General features: G+C 41.8%; 1 protein-coding gene across 11 annotated transcripts in view; it reads right to left on the reverse strand.

The window, feature by feature from the left end:
• LMAN2L (lectin, mannose binding 2 like) overlaps positions 1-23,122 on the reverse strand; it is an 81,019-nt gene that overhangs the window by 42,278 nt on the left and 15,619 nt on the right. For 2 of the 11 annotated variants that reach the window (XM_058684316.1, XM_058684312.1), the window contains exons 1-4: positions 21,564-21,792; positions 20,304-20,422; positions 17,349-17,466; positions 16,475-16,557 (exon numbers count right to left, since the gene is read on the reverse strand). In XM_058684316.1, the coding sequence (XP_058540299.1) occupies positions 16,475-16,557; positions 17,349-17,466; positions 20,304-20,422; positions 21,564-21,750 (507 nt within the window). In that variant the 5' untranslated portion in view covers positions 21,751-21,792. Of the gene's footprint in view, positions 1-16,474; positions 16,558-17,348; positions 17,467-19,741; positions 19,762-20,303; positions 20,423-21,563; positions 21,797-21,875; positions 22,397-23,122 lie in introns of those variants that run through there. The other 9 variants (XM_058684323.1, XM_058684318.1, XM_058684315.1 and 6 more) reach the window with 8 other exon arrangements.

The following is a 23,122-nucleotide window of genomic DNA, read 5'->3' on the forward strand; positions in this document are numbered from 1 at the left end:
GGCTAACTTCTTTCGAATTCAAGATGGCCTTTACTACCCAGAATCTCAGGATACAGCTGTTGCCCAAAAGACAAAAATCCTACCACTTGAGAGACAATGAAGTTAACTCTAATCCAAAGGGATCATCTACCCTCTAAGTGAGCTTTATGGACATATATTTTCCAAATAGCTATTGTCATTCTACAACATGTGGGTAAGGAAGAAGCTCCATGGAAGCATGGTGGCATGGTAGATTTAGAAAAACCCCGAGGCTTGAGGGTATTCAGCTTTGCTCTAGAAAACTGCTACGGTTCTAAGCTAGAAGCAACAAGAGGTATGTTGCTGAGCAACAAGCTCAGGCCAGGCCTGCCCTACGGGAAGGATGTGTGAGGGTGTAGAGCCCGAAGCATTTCTTCCTCTAACACTTAGTGAGCACCTATTAGGAGCTAGGCACTGTTCCAGATACTGGGGTTCAATGGAAAACCAGACAGACTGGTATCTGCTGTCACGGAGCGGACACAGAGTAGAAGAGACAAACAATAAACAAGCAAATAAAATTATTTCAGAGAGAGGGGTACCTGGCTGGCTCAGTTGGAAAAGAAGCACGCAACTCATGATCTCGGAGTCGTGAGTTTGAGCCCAAAGGTTGGGTGTAGAAGATTATTTAAATAAAACTCTTTTAAAAAATTATTTCAGAGAGGGATAATGCTATGATGAAAAATAAAAGAGGTAACAAGATAGGCTACTGAGGGAATAGCTCTCTGAGGAGATAACATCTGAGCTGAGGCCCTAGTCGTTAGAGCCACCAAAAGATCTGTAGGTGTAAGAAGCATGAGGTTGGCATATTTGGGGACTAGAAGACGCCAGTGTCTGAAACGCAGCCAGTGAGGGAGAGGTGGGTGTGAGCTGAGGCACAAGCCAGATCACGCTGGGCCTTGGAAGCCACAGTGAGGACCGTAGGGTAAGCCCCCCACTGCTCTGCTCTTATGCCACTGGTGGAATATGCACAGGACTACAGAAAGGTACAAAATGAATCAGTGGATGACTAAATTCCCCAAACTACTCTTCCACAACTATCATTTGGAACAAGGGAATTATGAGTATGTTGTCAAGCAGAGTACAGAAACGGGCTTCTGACAAGAATACTCATCACTTCAGTGAACAATTAGGGAAAAGGGAGTAACAATGCCCTGGGTAGCCCATTTATCGACCCTAGTACGCATGATCAGAAGTTTATGTTGCACCTTTCAAAAGGGTGCCTCAGACAACTGTCCTTAACTGACAGCAGCCTTCCTCTTCCCAAGGCTGGTGAGGCATCCGATTATCCAGGAATAGCCAGAGGTAAGCTGGCCCCCAGCATCACCTGCAGGAGTTTCCCAGTTGCACATACATGTGGGGCCCTCAAAGAGTCTCAGTTATAGGTCTAGAGGGGGGCACAGGCTTATGTATTTTTCAAAAAGCACCACAGACAGTTGTGATATACAACCAAGTTTAAGAAACACTGCACCAGACACAGCGCCCCACACCTTTGGAGCCAGAATCTGTCTACTTCAGCAACTCGTGACACGGCCTTCAACTTTTCACCTCATACTAGTAGTAAGTCTTTAAATGCCCTCTTATTTTCCATGCCCAGTCAGGAGTTCTTAAGTGTTCCTTGGGAAGCCACTAATTTCACACAGCAGCTCATTTTCTTTCCTTGGAAAGCAGCCTATATATAGCAAGAACCAAAGGCTGAAGAATCACTCGGACTCAAGCAGGGTGGTAGTTTCATTCCTAATTTAAGAGTCACTAAAAATTAGGCACTCCTACCTATCATCCAAATGATTATTGACTGTAGGGTGAAGGAATATTTCCAAATTTTTGTACTACGAGGACACTTCAAAAAAAAAAGAACCCTCTACATGGTAATTGTACCTTCAGCCTACCTTGACTGAAGGGAGACCCATGAACTTGTGGATTTATGGATCCTATGCTAAAACTCCACAGATCCCAAGCACACAAGTAGTGTAAACCACTAGACAGAAAAAGGTGCCCACACGGCCTCTGTAATCAGGGAGACCTGGGTTCTAACTGCAGTTATGCCACTCAGGGCTGTATAACCTTGGGTGGATTACATTAGCTCTTTGAGATTCCATTTCCTCCCTGTAAGCAGGCAGAATAACACAGAGCTCACAGGGCTGATCGTGAAGATACAAGATATGTAAAGCATTTAGTACAGTGTCTGGCATTCAGGAGGGAGTCAATAAACATTCATTTAATCAAAGACTAATGAATTTCTAGACAGAAACACTATTCTCAGGTGCTCATATATAAGCACAAAGCCAGGGACACCTGGGTGGCTCAGCTGGTTAAAAGGCTGACTCTTTTTTTTTTTTTTTTTTTTTTAAGCAGCTGACTCTTGATTTCAGCTCAGGTCATGCATGATCTCACAGTTTATGAGATTGAGCCTCAAGTCTGGCTCTGCGCTGACAGCAGGGAACCCGCATGGGATTCTCACTCTTCCTTTCCCTCTGCCCCTTCCTGTCTCTTGTGCACACACGCTCTCTCAAAATAAATAAATAAGTTTTTAAATTAATTAAATAAGCACAAAGCCAAATATGCATCTTCTAGAGAAGGCCATTGGCTGCCACACACCAGTAAAATCTCCAAAAATATCTTGGGGATTAATGGGTTTGCCTTTTATGACCTACTAAACATTAAAATAGAACAACCATCTATAATAAATATTTTGAAAAGAACACCAAAAGGGGCGCCTGGATGGCTCAGTCAGTTGAGTGACCGACTTTGGCTCAGATCATGATCTCACGGTTTTCGAGTTCAAGCCCCACGTCAGGCTCTGTGCTGACAGCTCAGAGCCTGGAGCCTGCTTTTGATTCTGTCTCCCTCTCTCTCTGCCCCTCCCCCACTCATGCTCTGTCTCTGTCTCAGAAATGAATAAACGTTAAAAAAAAATTTTATGAAAAGAACACCAAAAGAGGGGCAACTGGGTGGCTCAGTGGGTTAAGTGTCTGACTTCAGCTCAAGTCACGACCTCACAGTTCATGAGTTCGAGCCCTGCGTCAGGCTCTGCACTAACAATGTGGAGCCTAGTTAGGATTCTTTCTCTCTCCCTCTCTCTCTCTACCCTCCCCCAGTTGCATGCACACCCTCTCTCTTTCAAAATAAATGTAAAAAGTCGGGGCGCCTGGGTGGCTCAGTCGGTTAAGAATCAGACTTCGGTTCAAGTCATGATCTCACAGTTCGTGAGCTCGAGCCCCGCGTCGGGCTCTGTGCTGATAGCTCAGAGCCTGGAGCCTGCTTGGCATTCTGTGTCTCCCTCTCTTTCTACCTCTCTCCCACTCACACTGTCTCTCAAAAATAAACATAAAAAAAATTTTTTTAATGTAAAAAGTTAAAAAAAAAAAGAACTATATATTTTCACAATAAACAATTTAGCATTTATGAAAATTCATTTCACTGTTCCTATTTGTTAGACCAGTGAAACTTGTTACCAACCAATATGAGTTCATGAACCTTTAGAAGCCGCTCTCTAAGAGCAGTTTTTTCCAATCTGAGGCATCATGCAGTTGGGTAAGCTGGCAAAGTTTGTTCTCTGGAACATAGACATGAAGAAAAAGAGGGTGAGGAAGAGAGGGAGAAAACAGCCAAAACCACTATTGCCAAGATGTCTGCACAATGTTCCTTGAGAATGCCAGTTAGTGGTATGAATGAGAAGAGCTAGCACTTTTGGAACACTTCCTCTGTGCCACGCACTGTGCTCAGTCATGTACACGCACCTATTTATTTAATCTGCACAGCTTTAAGGGGTGGGATTAGTATCCCCATTTGACTGGTAAGAAAACTTGTGTAAGTAGTAAAACCAGAATTTGAAGCCAGGTAGTCTGGCCCCAGAACACTGGCTCAGTCACTGTGCTTCCGTATATACTGTTAGAAACCAAAAAACAAAACAACAAAAACCCTAGGTCTCTAATATACCTTGAAACACAGAAATATTAGAGGATGCTTCCAGAGTTTAAAAAAGGAATGAGATGACAACTGAATAGGACAGAGAATCTGGGGTTTTCTTTTGCTACAAAGGGCATAGTGGGACAATTGGTGAAAGTTGAGTAAAGTCAGTAGATTAAAAATAGTACTGTTATCACTGCTAAGTTCCTGATTTTAGTCACTGTGCTCTGGCTGTGTAAGAGAACTCATTTGTAGGAAAAACAAGTATTCAGGATTAAGAGAGCATGACAGAAGGCAATTTACTCTTAAATAGTTCCGAAAAAAACTATACACACATGCATGAGTGCATGCACACCCACACACAGAAAGGTAAAAGAAAAGGACAAAGCAAATGTAATGAAACGTTATTTGGGGTAATCTAGGTGAAGAACATTCCTGAATTCTTTGTTGTGTTATTGTAACTTAACTCTATCAAAATAAAATATTTTTAAAGATTAATCTGAATCTAGGGGTGCCTGGATGGCTCAGTCGGTTAAACATCCGACTTCAGCTCAGGTCATGATCTCACGGTCCGTGAGTTCGAGCCCTGCATCAGGCTCTGCACCGACAGCTCAGAGCCTGGAGCCTGCTTCAGATTCTGTCTCTGGCTCTCCCTCCCCCTCCCCCACTTGTGCTCTGTCTCTGTTTCTCAAGTAAATAAACATTTTTAAAAAATAGGAAAAAAAAAAAAAAAAACATGTTGGGGCACCTGGGTGGCTCAGTTGGTTAAGCATCCGACTCTTGATATCAGCTCAGGTCATGATCTCAGGGTTTGTGGGTTTGAGCCCTACATCCAGCTCTACACGCTACAGTGTGGAGCCTGCCTGAGATTCTCTCTCCCTCTCTCTCTCTCTTCCCCTCCCCTGCTCTCTCTTTCCTTCTCTCTCAAAAATTAATAAACTTAAAAAAATAAAAACACATTATATTAAAACCCACTGACACACACTCTGCTCAATATAATGTTTTTGTTTTTACAAAGATGTTTGCATGCTTTTTGTTTTAGCCTTTTCTGATTTTTTAAAAATCAGCTTTTATATAAAAATAAGAATTAAACAAATGCCTCTTCTACAGCATCTCCTTCCACATTCCTATTGGATCCTCCCCTCGGTTACTAGTGGAACACACTGCCGCTTCCACAGATAAACACTTTTCAGACTTTCAAAATGCTATAAGTCACCTGTCCTTCAAGTCCTTCATCTACTTCACTTTTTACACAGGGATCTGTATGAAGAGGTGACTGGTTAGCTCAGCAATACCACCCTATTCAGTGGGTAACAAGACCAGTGAAATTCTCACATTACTGGGCAGCATGAGAAGGTCCCTACCCTACTGCCCCCTAACTATTACTAACCTATACTACTGACTATATCCCCAAGTCTCAAAGCTTCTTAAATGGAGGACACAGAAACATGACACCTCCAAGCCACTGCCTGCCTGGAAGAACTTCACATTCCTGGAACATTATCCTTATCTCTTAAACTCATGGAATCATTTTAATCCCATGTATCTTAGTTGTGACCCCACTAGAATAAACCCAAATAACATAACTTGAGGACTTCGATAGAGCGCTTTAGAATTGGGAAACTCTTTTTTGTTTAATGTTTGGTTATTTTGAGAGAGAGACAGTGAGCAGGGGAGGAGCAGAGAGAGAGGGAGGTAGAGAATCCCAAGCAAGCTCTGTACTGTCAGCACAGAGCCCAATGTTGGGCTTAAACTCACGAACAGTAAGATCATGACCTGAGCCAAAATCAGGAGTTGGACACTTAACCGACTGAGCCACCCAGGTGCCCTAAAATCAGGAAACTTTAAACTTGAGGTATGCCCGAAACCCAAAACACTTGACTTATAACCTACCTGCCCACATTACAAGTGCCAAGATTTAGAATATCGTCTAATGTGTATGCCTTAATTTCACTGCTACCCATCATTCTGATAGTATGTGACTATTTCTTGTTAATGAGAAGAGGTATCAATTTTCTAGATCTTGTCTACAGTTCTACTTTGGGGAGTCCATAAAACTCCTAAAAACATAGGCAAAATCCTACATCTCCTGCACCTTGCTATGGGCCTACCACTTGCATCATATTGTCAAAACCCAAAGAAAGGTGAAGAACTAACCCAGAGCTAAGTGTCCTCTGGAGCACTGGTTCTTGCTTTCTTCTTCCTCTTTCCCTCTTTCACTGTCTCAAAAAAGAAACATTCTCTTCTCCTCACCTCCATTCAATTCTTCATTCAAAATTGTATGTAGAAAGCCATACATTTCTACTTCCCTTGAAAACTAGCTCTCAGTGTAGCTCAGCCTTGATGCTTAATCACATCTAGGGAACTTGCCAAAATTCCCTGGACCCCGTTTCCAAAGGAGTCTCTCTTTGAAAACACTGCCTCACCTAGGACTGAAAAAAAACCTAAGTCACATCCAAGCTGAAGGATAACAAGAGAATTTAAGGTGCTGTGGAGTTCCCTTACTGATTCAAAGATTCTTTCTGACAACAGACAGACCAAGAGGGATCAGTATCTTCATCACTTGAAAGAATGTGTTTTTTAAATGGATGGCATTGTATTATCAATTTTCTTCCAGTTTCAAAAGAGAAAAAACAGTCATCACATTAAGAAAATATGGGAAACACCTCGTAGACTAGACAAATTAGACTTCTAAGCTGGCGTGATCTCGGAAGAGCAGTGAGCTTTTTTTCCTACTCTCTAACCTGCTGTTTCTGCCTCCTGGGGTAAGACCCAAATACAAATCTCACCAGTAAGAATAAGGGCCAAGGCTCAAAGGACTGCACTTCTGTGCTCTCATTCAAGGATAGCCTCTTGTCATCATACTCTAATTTCAACTGAAGGAAGACATTCCTGCTCCAAGACTGCTACTGAGTTCCCTGTAACTTTTCACCAATATCTGGGTTCTCATGAGAAACTGATGACCATCAGCTGATGACTTCATAATGCCAAGAAAAGATCAGGTCATGTTTCAATCAATGTTTTTTAAAAATAGTGATACTAGGATATAATTCATATACCACATAATTCACCTAAAGCCTATAATTCAATGGCTTTTAGTACATTCACAGAGTTAAGCTTATGATTACCACAATCAATTTTAGGACATTTTCATCACCCCAAAAAGAAACCCCATGTCCACCAGCAGTCACTCCCCACCCCTACCGCCAGGCAACCATTCATCTACTTTCTATCTTTATAGATTTGCCTATTCTAAACATTTCATATATATGGGATCATACAATATGTGGTCTTTTGTGACTGGCTTCTTTCACTTAGCATAATGTATTCAAGTGTCATTCACATTAGAGAACCTATCAATGGTTCCTTTCTTTTTTAATGCTCAATGATATTCCATTGTATGAATATATATTGTTTACTCATTAGTTGATAAAACATTGAGTTGTAACTGTTTTTGGCTATTATGAACAATGTTGCCATGAACATTCATATAACTTTTTGTGCAGACATGATTTCAATTTCTCTTGGGTATATACACCTAGGAGTGGAATTGCTGGATGATACAAACTCTGTATTTAGAAATTTGAAGAACTGCCCAACTGTTCTCCAAAACAACTGCCCCATTTACATTCCCACCAGCAATGTATGAGAGTTCCAATTATTCCACATCCTTGCCAGCACTTGTTATCCTCTGTCTTTATTTTAGCTATGACTAAATAGCCATGGGTGGGTGTTAAGTAGCATCTCATTTGGTTTTGATTTGTATGTTCCTAGTGGCTAAAGATGTTGAGCATTTTTTTATGTTTATCAACCTTTTGTATATCTTCTGTGGGGAAATACCTATTCGGGTCCTTTGGCCTTTTTTTTTTTAAGATTTTATTCTCAGGGGCATCTGGGTAGCTCAGTCAGTTGAGTCTAACTTCAGCTCAGGTCATGATCTCACGGTTCGTGGGTTCAAGCTCTGCATTGGGCTCTATGCTGACAGCTCAGAGCCTGGAGCCTGCTTCAGATTTGGTGTCTTCCTCTTCTCCCTGCTCCTCCCAGCTCACACTCTGTCTGTCTGTCTCTCAAATAAAATAAAAGCATTAAAAACAAAAGATTTTATTTTTGAGGAATCTCTACACCCAATATGGGGCTCAAATTCACAACCCCCAGATCAAGAGTCACGTGGTTCACCAACTGAGCCAGCCAGGCACCCCAGCCATTTTTTAATTAGGTTTTGTTTTTTTGTTTTTTTACTATTGAACTATATCTAGAATATATAAAGAACAAGTCCCTTACCAGATATAGGATTTTCATTTATTTTCTCCCACTATGTGGGTTGTCTTTTCACTTTCTTGATGGTATCTTCCACAATACGAGTTTTTAATTTTAATGAAGTCCAACTCATCTATTTTTTTGTGACTTTTGTTTTCAGTGTCACATCTACAAAACCACTGCCTGATCTAAGGTCATGAAGAATTAACCCTATGTTTTCTTCTGAGAGTTTTATAGTTTCAGTTTTTACATTCAGTTTTTCAGTTCATTTTGAATTACATTTTGTGTATAGTGTAAGATACAGGACAATTTCATTATTTTGCATGTGGATATCCAGTTGAGTTAGCACCATTTGTTCAAGGAAGTTCTTTCCCCATTGAATTGTCGTGATAGCTTAATCAAAAATCAACTGATCATAGGGGCGCCTGTGTTGGCTTAGGTCTAACTTTGGCTTAGGTCACGATCTCAGGGTTTGTGAATTTGAGCCCCACATCGGGCTTGCTGCTGTCAGCACAGAGCCCGCTTTGGATCTTCTGTCCCCTCTTTGCCCCTCCCCTACTCGCACTCTCTCTCTAAAAATAAACATTAAAAAAAAAAAAATCAACTGATCACAAATGTGAGGGCTTATTTCTAGGTTTTAAATTTTATTCCATTGATCTATAGGTCTATCCTGATGCCGGTACCACACTCTTTATTACCACAGCTTTGTGAGAAGTTCTGAAATGAAGAAGTGTAAGTCTTCCAACCTCATTTAAGTTTTAAAAAATTTGTTAATGTTTTTTTAATTTATTTTTTGAAAGAGAGATAGCAAGCTGGAGAGGGGCAGAGAGAGAGAGAGAGAGAGAGAGAGAGAGAGAGGGAGAAAGAGATCCCAAGCAGGCTCTGCGCTGTTAGCACAGAGCCTGGTATGGGGCTCAAACCCACTAACTGTGAGATCATGACCTGAGCCGAAACCAAGAGTTGGACGCTTAACTAACTGAGCCACCCAGGCAACCTACCAACTTCGCTCTTCTTAATCAGCATTATTTTAGCTATTCTGGTTCTCTTGAATCTCCATATTGATTTCAGGATCACCTTGTCAATTTCTGTAATGAAGCCAGCTAGGTTTTTGATAGCTAGGACAAGTGTCAAATCTGGAGACCAATGTAGGAGTGTCATCATCTTAACAATCTAGTGGACACTTCATGGGAATGCAAGCTGGTGCAGCCAATCTGGAAAACAGTATGGAGGTTCCTCAAAAAATTAAAAATAGAACTACCCTATGACCCAGCAATTGCACTACTAGGCATTTATCCAAGGGATACATGTGTGCTGTTTCAAAGGGACACATGCACCTCCATGTTTATAGCACTATCAACAATAGCCAAAGTATGGAAAGAGCCCAAATGTCCATCGACGGGTGAATGGATAAAGAAGATGTGGTATATAAAGACAATGGAGTATTACTCAGCAATCAAAAAGAATGAAATCTGGCCATTTGCAACTACATGGATGGAACTGGAGGGTATTATGCTAAGTGAAATTAGTCAGAGAAAGACAAATATCATATGACTTCACTCATATGAGGACTTTAAGAGACAAAACAGATGAACATAAGGGAAGGGAAACAAAAATAATATAAAAACAGGGAGGGGGACAAACCAGAAGAGACTCATAAATATGGAGAACAAAATGAGGGTTACGAGAGGGGTTGTGGGAGGGGGGATAGGATAAATGGGTAAGGGGCACTAAGGAATCCACTCCTGAAATTATTGTTGCACTATATGCTAATTTGGATGTAAACTTAAAAAAATAAAAAATTAAATTAAAAAAAAAAGATCCAGTGGACACTTCAACAACATGGGATTTAACAGCACAGGTCCACTTCTATGTGGATTTTTAAAATATAAATACAGTACTGTAAACATTTCTTCTTATGATTTTCTTAGTAACATTTTCTTTTCTTTAGCTTACTTTAAGAATACAACATACATTACATATAACAGACAGAAAATGTTAATCAACACTTTCTGTTATCAGTAAGGCTTCCGGTAAGCAATAGGCAATTAGTAGTTAAGTTTTGGGGGAGTCAAATGTTACATGTGGATTGTTGACTCCATCGGGGGTCACTGCCCCTAACCCCCACACTGTTTAAGGGTCAACTGTACTAAGTTTTCTGATCTATGACATAAGATGTCTTTCCACTTACTTAGGTCTTCAATTTCTTTCAATATTGTATAGTTTTCAGAGTATACTTTTATTTGTTAAATTTATTTCTAAGTATTTTACTCTTCATGCTAGTATAAATGGAATTGTTTTCTTACTTTCACTTTCTGACTATTCAATGCCAGCAGTAAAACTGATTTTTATATGTTGATCTTGTATCCTACAACCTGCTGAATTCATTTATTAGTTCTAGTAGTTTTCTTGGGGATTCTTTAATATATTCTATATACAAGATCATGTTGTCTACATATAGGAATACTTTTACTTCTTTCTTTGCAATCTGGATGTTTTTTACTTTATTTTCTTACCCAACTGGCCTGATTAGAACCTCCAGTACAATGTTGAATAGAAGTAACAAGAAGGGATATCCTTTATTCCTGATGTTAGAATGAAAGCGTAGTCTTTCACAGTTATGTATATTAGGTGAGGGTTTTTCATAGTTACCCTTTATCAAATTAAAGAAGTTCCCTTCTATTCCTAATTTGTTTAGTTTTTGTTATCATAGAGATATTAGGGGTGCCCCGCTGGCTCAGTCAGTAGAGTGGGCAACTCTTAATCTCAGGTTTGTGAGTTTGAGTCCTACTTTGGGTGTAGAGATTACTTAAAAAATAAAACCTTAAAAATAAATAAATACAATAAAGAGATATTAAATTTTGTCAAATACTTTTCTTACATGTATTGATATGATCATATGGTTTTTATCCTTCATTCATTTTTTTTTTTTTTAAGTAGGCTCCATGACCAACATGAGGCTTCAACGCTTGACCCTGAAATCAAGAGTTGCACCCTCTACCGAATGAGCCAGCCAGGTGCCCCTGTCCTTTATTCTATCAATATGGTCTATCATATTAATTTTCAGATTTTTTAAGTTTTTACTTATTTATTTAAGTAATCTCTACACCCAACATGGGGCTCAAACTCAGGACCCTGAGATCAAGAGTCACATGCTCTTACAACTGAGCCAGCCAGACGTGCCTTAATTTTCAGATTTTGAAGCAAACTTGAATTCCTAGGATGAATACCATGGTCATGGGAATATAATCCTTTTTATGTTGCTGGATTTGGTTTGTTAGTATCTTGTTGATGATTTCTACATCTATATTCATAAGAGATATTGGTCAGTAGTTTTCTTTTCTTGTGATGTCTTTATTTGGTATTGGCATCAGGATAATACTGGCCTCAAAGAATGAGCTGGTTAGTGTCCTCTCTTATATTTTGTAAGAATTCTTGGGAAGAATTGGTATTAACTCTACTTTCTATGTTTGACAGAATGAACCAGTGAAACCATCTGAACCTTGGCTTTTCTTTGTGAGTCATTTTTTATTACTAATTCAATCTCTTGACCCAGTATGGATCTATCCAAATTTCCCATTTCTTTTTTTTTTTTATGTTTATTTAGTTATTTTGAGAGAGAGAGCACAAATAGGGGAGTGAGAGAAAGAGAGAGAAAGGGAGAGAATCGCAAGCAAGCTCCACTCTGTCAGCGCACAGCCCGACGCAGGGCTCCATCTCACAAACAGTGAGATCATGACCTGAACCGAAATTGAGAGTCAGACGCTTCCTGCCTGAGCCACTCAGATGCCCCAGATTTCCTATTTCTTCAACTATTATTTTATTTTATTTTTTAATTTTTTTTAATGTTTATTTTATTATTTTTGAGACAGAGAGAGACAGAGCATGAACGGGGGAGGGGCAGAGAGAGAGGGAGACACAGAATCGGAAGCAGGCTCCAGGCTCTGAGCCATCAGCCCAGAGCCCCGACGCGGGGCTCGAACTCACGGACCGCGAGATCGTGACCTGAGCCGAAGTCGGACGCCTAACCGACTGAGCCACCCAGGTGCCCCTCTTCAACTATTATTTTAACAATCACTTATGATCTGGCAACCTCACTATGGCACAGGTAGTACCTTGTACTCCCAAATAGTGAAACTCTTGACTCACTCACCTAAATTACAATTCTTATATTGCTGACAAGGAAACTGAGGTTATGTGACTTTTTTTTTTTTTTTTTTTTTTAATTTTTTTTTTTCAACATTTTTTATTTTATTTTTGGGACAGAGAGAGACAGAGCATGAACGGGGGAGGGGCAGAGAGAGAGGGAGACACAGAATCGGAAACAGGCTCCAGGCTCTGAGCCATCGGCCCAGAGCCTGACGCGGGGCTCGAACTCACGGACCGCGAGATCGTGACCTGGCTGAAGTCGGACGCTTAACCGACTGCGCCACCCAGGCGCCCCAAGGTTATGTGACTTTTAACAATCTGTCCTGATTTCAGAGAGCCAAGCCTACACTGAACTCCCTCACCTTCTTCTTAGATGCATTACTGGTTGCTAATATTTTCCCAGCATTTCCTCATGAACAAATGTGGTAGCAGGTAAGATGAACAACAAGGTCATGAGCTCTGGTGACAAAGAAACACGAAACCATAGAAACATTTTACCACTACCTTGAGTGATTTGATGAATTGCTCCACACTCCCTCCTGCCAGCAACTTGTCCTCCTAGTCCAGCACATAGTCTATGTAACATGTGCAAGTTTTCAAAAGGTGCCATATCTGTCACCCTCTTCTTATGTACTCAAAAACACTAAGGCAAAATAATGAGACTGCAGTCTGGAATCACACCCTCTATCTGTGTATCACTGACAAATTTTTCAACCTTTCTGCACTTCAGTTTCTTGCCCATAATGTAGAGATAACAATAATATCTACCTCAAAGAGTTGTTATATGTATATAATACACTAAACATATAATATACATAATATACACACAATATATACAATATAATATACAAATAATACATGTACAAGTGTTTGAAACAATGCCTGGCACCTTTATGTATGATATCAAAGTAAATCATGCTGCCAACAAAACACACACTTGATTTTACTCTATAAAATAGTTCCAGGAGTACAATTTCTATACTCTGTACATTAGAATATAAGCTCTAAGAATTGAAATTACATAGGAGATTACATGAGAATAATAAATGTCTCCATTCTCAAGGAAATCAACCTGCAGAAGAAACAATGGAAGGAAGGGAGAAGGTAGAGCATCATAATTGAAAGCACAGCCTCTGGAATCCAGTGAACCTATGTTCAAAATCTGACTCCACCTTACATTGGCTGTTACCTTGAACAAGACACGTCTCTAAGCTTCTGTACCCACTGGTAAATGGGGAAAAATAATACTAACCCTAAGGAGTTTTGATCAGGATGAAGGCATTATTTGTAAGTACCTGGCACACAATAGCCACCTAATAAACAGAAACCACTTTTATTAGTTTTCTTAAATTTCATTTTAATAAACAAATTTGATTAACAAGTAAACAACTGATATGGAAACAAGGACCTGATGTTGATCCAAGGGTTCCCAATGCTGGCTACACATGTGACTCACCTGGAAAGCTTTGTAAAAGTCAGGTTGCCTACATGGCACCTAAGACAAACAGAATTCTACTCTCCGAGGCTGGGGCCTGGGCATCAGTACTTTTATTTTTTAAGTTTTTTTAACGTTTTTATTTAAAAAAAATTTTTTTATTATTTTTAAGAGCATGAGCGGGAAGTGGCAGAGGGGGGTGGGGGGGACAGAGGATCCCAAGGGGGCTCTGTGCTGACAGCAGAAAGCCCGATGGAGAGCTCGAACTCATGACTTGTGAGATCATGACCTGGGCCGAAGCCAGATGTTTAACTGACTGAGCCGCCCAGGCATCCATAATGTTTTTATTTATTTTTGAGAGAGAGAAACAGACAGACAGACAGACAGACAGACAGACACAGTGTGAGCAGGGGAAGGGCAGAAAGAGAGGGAGACACAATCTAAAGCAGACTCCAGGCTCTGAGCTGTCAGCACAGAGCCCGACGCAGAGCTCGAACTCATAAACCGGAAGATCATGACCTGAGCCAAATTTGGACACTCAACCAACTGAGCCACCCAGGCAACCCTGGAAATCGGTAATTTTAAATGCACTCCAGGCAGGAGCGCCTAGGTGGCTCAGTCGGTTAAGCGTCTGACTTTGGATTAGGTCATGATCTCACAGTTCATGAGTTCAAGCCCTACATCGGGCTCTCTGCTGTCAACACAGAGCCTGCTTCAGATCCTCTGTCCCCTCTCTCTCTCTCTCTGCCTCTCCCCTGCTCACTCTCTCTCTCAAAATAACATTAAAAAATAAATAAAATTAAAAAATACATTCACTCTAGGCAATTTCAATGTGCAGCTGGGAGTGAGAACCATAACAGCTAGCTAGAAAAGAAGTGCTGATTTTTTATCAACTGAAACTAATTTTACTGCTTAACATCTACTCTTCTTATGAAATAAGCCCATCAGATCTGCCCTCTCAAATGAGAATTACTATTATCTGATGGTGAAATGGAAGCTAAAAGAATCTGAACAATTTATTTCTGGGAGAAGCAGAGAGCCAGGTTTAAAACTCCAGTCAAGCCCTGAAGCCCATACCTCTTACTCAGATGCACTTCTAACGACTACTATTTCCTCAGCATGACTACAAACCTAGTCATGACATTCTCCTCATTTAAATCCTTTAACACACTTACCCCTTTAGAATAAAATCCAGACTCCTTAACAGGAACACCTCTCTTCAGAATGTGGCCCAACAATGTGCATGGTGAGAATGAGTCACATACATTTGGATGGCTCTGGTGCTGGTCTGAACAGCCAAACCACTAACCACCCAAGGGACACTGCTCAATCTCAGTGGCCGGTCAACTCGCCCAACAGGGAACAGTGTTAACACTAAAGAACGCAATGGGAATGGTGGCCCCTGAAGTTGTACAACATGGCAAGACTGCTAGCCTTGTTTTTCTTTCTAGCCTCCTCTTTCTCTGATCCCTTTTTTCCTCTCATTCTCTGTCCCTTCTCTCACTCTATCACCTTTAAACACGCTTTTCCCTCTGCATGGAATACTGGTTCCTACTTCTGCAGACTTCAATGTAAATGTCACTTCGTGGAGGAAATCTTTTCTACCACCACTACTACCACACTGTCCCACTCCAAGTTAGATGCACCTCTGGGTCTCCTACGGTGCCCCATAGTTCCCCATCGGCATTCTCACACATCAGTGCTGAGCGCAGGGACCAATGCTGATCTTGCTCACTAACTTCCCCCACCTAGAAAGTGCCTGAGGTATGGCGGCTTGAGGAGGAGCCTAGAGGCAACATGGAGAAGTTACTCTGTAAGTGTCTCACAACAAAAGGTTACTCTCCTAACTCAGGTCTCACGTTCCACCTCCCTCAGGGGAACTCCATGGGCAATGTCAAAAATCGTTGAATCTGGGTATTGCATATACGATGATGTATTCTTCCAATTTTTTAAATAAGTTTGATATTTTTCATATAAAGCTTTTAGGGAAAAAAATAAAGTGAGTGCTGTCTGCATCCCTAATCCTGCCTTTCTTGCTATTATTTAGCTATAGGATACCCACCAGCAACCTGTCACCATCATTTTCCTACCATCTGATGGCAGGGCCATCAGGCAAAGACAGTACAAACCTACTGGCAGTCTGAGAAAGTAGTAAAGAACCCTAGGGTCAGCCAACAAAAAGCAAGAAGCTTTTGCCAAAAGCCAGATACTGGATTGCAATGAAATGCTAGGACTCCATCAATTTCCTTTTACCACCTTTCCTACAGGAGAGCAGAATTGTTGTTCAGGTCTAAAAACAGGAAGAAGAAAAGGATGCTCGAAAGAATGAGCAAGCTGCAGAAGAAAGTGGTGATCTATTAAGTCAGGGGAGCTGGGTTATATAAATTCAGCTGGCTCTGGTGCCGGCCTAGTAGCCAAATCACCAACCAGCCAAGCAGGCTCAATTCCAGCAGCTACCTAACGTGCACAAGAGAACAATGTTAACACTAAAGAAAAAGCCCCCAATCACGACAGTCATTCCCAAAGGTCTGTGTATCATAAACAATTCTTTCTAGAAAATGCTGACAAGGATATTAACTTTTCAAATTCAATAGATGAAGGAAACAGAACCAAACCCCTCATATTCTATCCCCTGTTCCATCACGGACATCCCTGAGGCAAAGGACTGTGATGTCAGTGCAGCTGACCTAAGCTCTGACACTTGCCATTTACCTCTTGCTGCTTCTCCTCATTGGGGTACGTGTCTACAAATACTCCCAGCCCCACAAATTTGTCCATGTTTCCAAACACAGGCCCTAGAGAGAGAGAAGAGATGATGAACAATGAAATAAAGCCAAGAGTTGATAAAGGAATAATATATCACTATGATGGAGGAAAAAGTAAAATTCAAATGACTGACACCCAGGCCTCTTTTTAAGAAGAGAAAACATATGTAAAAGCACCCAGCAAAAGTGCATGGCCTGTAACAAGCACCCAACAAAATCTGTAGCTGTTTGGTATTGAAGGCAGGGGAAGAGAGAAGGCCACTGCAACGTTGTTTAGCACCACAGCTGCTCCCTGGTCCAAACTGGTTGCTAAGGCGCCCCTAAAGAATTCTGCTTCACGAACACTTGGTGACAACTATGCCCTTGAGAGAGAGCTGAATTCCCAAATTCCACTTCTTGTTGCAAAAGAGATCAGGTCAAATCAGGTTGAGTTTGCCATGTCCTTGGAGCAATGGCTCCCACACAACTCCTGACTCAAGGAGTTCTAAGATCATACAATGCACATGCTCGGAAGAAATCAGCTCACCCAATCGGCAGTGCTCTGGAAAGCCAGCACTTTCACCCGGCCAACAGGCCACGTGGCCTCAAAGGGAAACCAGAAGGAACTAATAAGCAAGAAATTGTCCCAGGATGAGTCAAGTTCAACTGCTTTACTAGGAGTCAGACCCCATTCTAGAGACTAGATAGGCCAGTCTTTATCCACAGACATCAAGGGAGTGGCAAACTACTGGCACTGTGGGCACATACCCTTCTCCAAAAGAGGGCATGTGAGAAAGCAGGCCTGTCGCACCCCACACAAGAGCAACCCAGGGTCCCAATACCTGGCTGCATCCGATCCTTTGTGTACCAGATTGCCAAGCCATCCCCATGCAGATTCTTCTTCCCTTGTCCATGGATTCTGAAGTGCACCTGCAACTCCCAGTCTCTCAGGAAACATGGCTGAGGAGAAAAAGACACTGGAATCAATGAAGAGTGTGAAATGTGAAACCCCTCAAAGCCCTCACCAGCGGTCTAGAGACTGGGAAAACACAAATGAAGGTAACATGAGGTGAAGGGTTGAAACTGAAATCTATGACTTGCTAAGTGCTAAAATTAAACAGGTTGAGGTGTTCAACTGTATATGATATTTAATATGGAAAGTGAATAAACCTCCCAATTACCCTCAGTATCTCCTAATAGAAACAGGATAGTACTCAAAGTTGGAAAAGACAAGAGACTGCCAAGTTAGACTACTGTGATCCTACAGCAAAGCATCTCAGCCTATAGAGTACAGGTGGCTGAAGTGACACTCATTTGCAACTTGAGCTCACACCTCTGACAGAAAGATTCTAAAAAGCCTGGATTTCAAGAAAGGTCAAAGCTTCATTCATTACAGAAAATAAAAAAAGCGAAGCCATTATACAAAGGTTTTCAGGACTAATTAGCAGATATGTGAACAACCCTAATTAGCTAGACTTGTCCTTATGCCAAGCTGAGGGGCAAGCCAGAATTCTCCAAGAAGGAGTAAGTTACAGTCTCCCAAAACATCATGCCCATGGTCAAGAGGCATAACTGCACCAAAGGAGACCACCATCCCCATCACAGGGACAGCTTTTGGTGGAAACATGGAGGTGGGTACTAATCAGACTCCTGTGTTTCTTGGGGTTTATTTTGTTTTTTTCTTGAATTGTGTACCAAAAGCTTGCAAAAATGCAGAAGGAAGTAAGTGGATGGTTAAGTGCTCTAAATAGTTGAACACTTTCAAGAGAAAGCAGAGTAGGTATCTGGTTTAGAGAGGCTCCTAATTAAGGGTCACTATGAAGAAAGAAAGGACGGAGGAGCAGATAGACCAGCAGGGTTCAGGCAGAGTCTCTCCAAATAGATTGTTCTGGCTCTTGAGCAACATACTGCTAGATCATTTTTAGTGTTCATTTTTAATTTCTGGGAAATCTTCCAAAAGTGTTAGTATTAGGAATACACAGTCAAATGAAAGGGGTGAGGTTACTTCTGAATTCACCAAAGAACCCTGTAACTCCAATAGTTTACCCTACCCTGATGATCCCAGTCCCTGTGTTGTCATTCTGTGTTCTCCTCTTTCTGTTCTTGCGCTTAGATATCAAGACAAGAGTGAAATTCAGTGGCAGGAAGCTCCCCCATAGCCAGTGGGTATTATCCCCCTGGGACAAGGGCAGGGCCAGAGAAGTTCACACTGAGCCAAGAGGTGTCTGCTACTTATCCTCGGTCTCCTCTAGCACGGTGCCACACACTTTTTGCTCAGGGGTATGTCTAGCACTGGTTCTGAAACTTGGCTATACATTAGATTCACCTAGGGAGTTTTTAAAAATTCCCATGACCACAGGCATCAACTCCAATGGACAGCCAAATTTGAGGACCACTGTTCAAACAAACACATCCTATTCAAATAACTCAGAAACAACCCCAAAGCTCATTCTGATAGATAACAACAACAACAACAACCCACAGTATCAGAGAATCTGAAAAAGGGCAATATAACTAGATCCTAAACTAGAACGGCTGCTAAAAGAGTTATGTAGAAGCAGCTAGCAAGACAGCAGCAAAGTATCAAGCTCTAGACATAATCGTTTAGTAACCCAGAGACCTCATCAATGAAACTTACATGTAACAGATACATAATGTAACAGGGCACATTTCTGTAACCATTTTAACTTTCTAAGGCTTTTTCATATCTATTGTCTTATTTTATTCTCCCAATAACCCTAGTGGGCATGTAGAAGGTATTATGAAGCTCATTTGGCAGATAGAGAAACTGAAAACAGAATTAAGTAACAGCCAAGGGCTCACAGTGGATCTGTGATACAGCTAGATCTAAAACCCAATCAAGGCTGTCAACTGCCAGCCTTTTGCTTCTTCTACCAGAACATACCACCCTGCACTCTGTCCAAGAACAAGAGCAACACTACAGTCTGGGTTAAGAGGCCAGCTTGTGCAAACAGCTCGTGTAGAAACTTCTCTTAATCCTCTGCTCTGTTAGAATTCTTTGCCACATAAAATGAACAGGGAAAAGAGATAGTTCTTTTTTCTGAGGTTCACTTATCTATAATCAATGGAAAAAAAAAAACATGAAAAAGTAAGTTCTTAGCTTATGAGAACCCAAGAGAAAGTATTAAAGGATGCCAAGGTCATTCCCAAGAGTAAAGGGGTTGTAAAAGACTTAGAAAGAGCCCTGGAAAGCAAAAAGAAAGCATCATCTTACACTTATACAAAATCACAGTGCAGCCACACCAGAAATACTTCATTCACTTCTTGCCACCATACCTCAAGGAAGACAATGTAGCTAGAAAAGGTCCAGAGAAGGACCAAAAAAAAAAAAAAAAAAAAAAAAAAAAAAAAAGACCAAGGGCTCAAAGTGGCTTTCACATGAAAATAAAATTTAAAATTAAACTCTTCAAAGTGAAATAGCAAGGGCGAATCCTGGGATGAAATTTAGGATAAATTTAAAAGAGCAGTCTTCTACTTTACAAAGTAACTAAATGTGAGTTATTAACCTCCAAGAAGTAATACTATCAGGTCAATAGGGAATTAAAGATACTTCAGAAAACAGAATCAAAATGGATTATTTCCTATAACTGGGGCAATCAAGAGCATTTCCCTACATATCTGATACCATTATGAAGGTCATCATATTCTCTGAAAAAATCCTGAAATCCACAGAAGACAGAACCCTGGGGATAGACAGTAAAATTAAGTCAATATGCCACTGGTGAACTTTTTAGGACTTTGTGGGTCAGCGACACAGGAGGGAGAAAGATTCTTACCACCCGGTTCCACAGGGCACCCTGTTTACTTTGCATATCTGGGGTAAGGCGGATATATTGGGTCATCACCATGGCATTGCCCATCAGATTCCACAGTGAGGAACTGCCTGTGCCCACACCTACAGGGAGGAAGTAGATCAGTTCATACTCTTCAGCACCAACCCATTCAGAAACCACCAAGGACCATCCTAAAGCTGGAGTCATCATCTTTTGCTCCCTTTCCCGACACTCAATCTCCTACCTCTGTCACTCATAAATCTCAAATCCTTACCACCTTGACAGCTTCCTTTTCACAAAGCCCTTCTCAGGTGAAGACATCACAGCTATCACTTTGTCCATGCCGCAAAAACCACAGTTCAAACCCATTCCTCCCATTTTATACTTAAGTAAACTTTAGCACCATAAAAGAAAAAAATTTCCCCAATTCTACCAAAAAGAGCTTGACCCTCAGGCCTCTGGCGCTTAATCACATTATTTCTTTAAACAATTGAAGTGTGAAGGTACTGCTCCCAGGACCTCAGGCTATACACCTCATGAAAGTGATAATTTTTGTGTGAGACAGCACCGATGAGGCACCTGAAGCATCTGCTGAGTGCATAAATGATCACTCTTAGCGGCCGTGTACACACTTGCACTTTGAGTTTTTGTCTGCTGTCCCACACTCCAGTGGGGAAACAGACTTGTGTTTCTGCACTGATTTGGTCTTCTTTGTAACTTAACTATATAAATCTTTTGGTTGATGAGCTGTGCCTAAAAGTCTATGAGCCCCAAACAGAGCAAAGCTAACAGGGCTCCTGGACTGAGGAACAGGTGTTTTAACCGGCAACAGAATTTTATCTTCTTTCTCAGTCCAGCCAAGTTTTACCCTAGTTCTGCCTCCTGCTTTATTTCTAGCACATCTACAACTCCATCCGGAGACCTGCTCTTTGCTAGTGGCCTTCAATCACTTTCCACCATTTGCAGTTCCATCCTTCCCACATTCCTCCTTTCGAACTCCCCTTTGTCCAGGCCTAGCGCTTGTGGCATCCGAGCCCGGCTTTGACCTGCTGTAAACTTCCAAAACAGGGTCGGGGGAGGAGGGGAGCTGACCCCTGCCCTTGCAACCCGTGGTTCCCAAACGCGGCGAAGTCCCCGTGGGCCCCCACCCACCGTCGGCAGTTTCCTTAGGGCCACGAAGCCTTTCACCACCCCGGTCTCTACCGATGAGCTCAAGTCCGGAAGCCCTCCCCGTGCACGACCACCTCGCCCGGGGTGCCTCACCCTGGTAGGGCTTCGACAGCGAGTGTTCCCGTTTCAAGTACTCGAAGGTTTGACCCGCCCCGACTTGCCGTGGCCCCTGCCCAGACCCCAACAAAAGGAGAAGGAGCAACATCCTGGACCCATTCCAAGCCGACAAACGCCGCCGCCACCGTTGCCACCACCCAGAGGGTCCCAGAGTCGCCGCCATCTTTCCCACTGCCGTCCCTTCATTAAAAGCCCGCCCCGTTGCCCAAGCCATTAGCCCAGAGAACCATCTGTCCCGCCTCCCATTGGCTCTCGTCAAGCCCCCGCCCCCGCAGGTGAGCATCTCACCGATTGGCTGGCTTCGAGATCAGTTGCCTTGCCAACCTAGGGAGGGGGAGTGGCCTAATGCCTGGATTCCCTTATTGGCGTTTGTCCTGCGGTCCACTAGGCCTGCTGGGATACGTAGTGATTTCCATTTTGTCTCAGCATTCTAGAGTAAATTTAAAGAGATAAAATGTTTCTCCCAGTTTCACACAGACGTTCTATCCTCTCTGCCATAGTACCTTCGTGTCTATGCGGAGTTATCCGTCAGGATGTAAAACTGAAAGGAGAAATAGACAAATCCACAATTACTGTAACTGGGCAATTATTAGGAAAACTATCAAATTTATAAAAGACTTGAACACAACAAAGAACTTGACCTGATGACATTTATAGAAACTCCACTCAACAACAGCAAAAGACACATTCTCTTCAAGTGCAAAAGAAACATTTACCAAGATAGCCTGGGCAAAACAAAACAAACACCTCCACAAATTTAGAAGAAATGAAAGCACACAAAGGATGTTCTATCATGATGGAATTAAGCTAGAAATAACAACTGAAAGATTTCTGGGAAATCCTCAAATATTTGGAAATTAAACAACTCACTTCTTTAAAAAATTTTGTTTAATGTTTATTATTATTTTTTAAGAGAGACAGAGTGTGAGCAGGGGAGGGCAGAGAGAGAGGGAGACATGGAATCTGAAGTCGGCTCCAGGCCCCTTAAACAACTCCTAAATAACTCATAGAGGAGTAGGAAGTACTGAAGGACTGTAGTGAGTCTTCTAAGAAATGGAACAGGATTATCAATCCTTTACCTAGGTGGCACAGCAGGACACACAGGACCTGAAACAAAAAGAGTGAGGTTCAGGGGCACCTGGGTGACTCAGTTGGTTGAGCGTCTGACTTAATTTTGGCTCAGGTCATGATGGCATGGTTTGTGAGTTCAGCTCAGGTCGTGATCTCACAGTTCATGAGTTCAAGCCCCACATCTGGGTCTGTGCTGACAATGTGGATCATGCTTCAGATTCTCTCTCCCTTTCTCTCTGCCCCTGCTCCACTCATTTTCTCCGCTCGTCTCTCAAAAATAAACATTAAAAAAAAAAAAAAAAAAAGTAGGGTGCCTGAGTGGCTCAGTCTGTGAAGCATACGACTTCGGCTCAGGTCATAATCTTGCAGTCCATGAGTTCAAGCCCTGCATTGGGCCCTGTGCTGGCAGCTCAGAGCCTGGAACCTGCTTCAGATTCTGTCTCCCTCTCTGCCTCTCTCTCTCT

This window comes from Neofelis nebulosa, chromosome 9 (assembly GCF_028018385.1).
Source record: "Neofelis nebulosa isolate mNeoNeb1 chromosome 9, mNeoNeb1.pri, whole genome shotgun sequence".
In the NCBI taxonomy this organism is placed as follows: domain Eukaryota; kingdom Metazoa; phylum Chordata; class Mammalia; order Carnivora; family Felidae; genus Neofelis; species Neofelis nebulosa.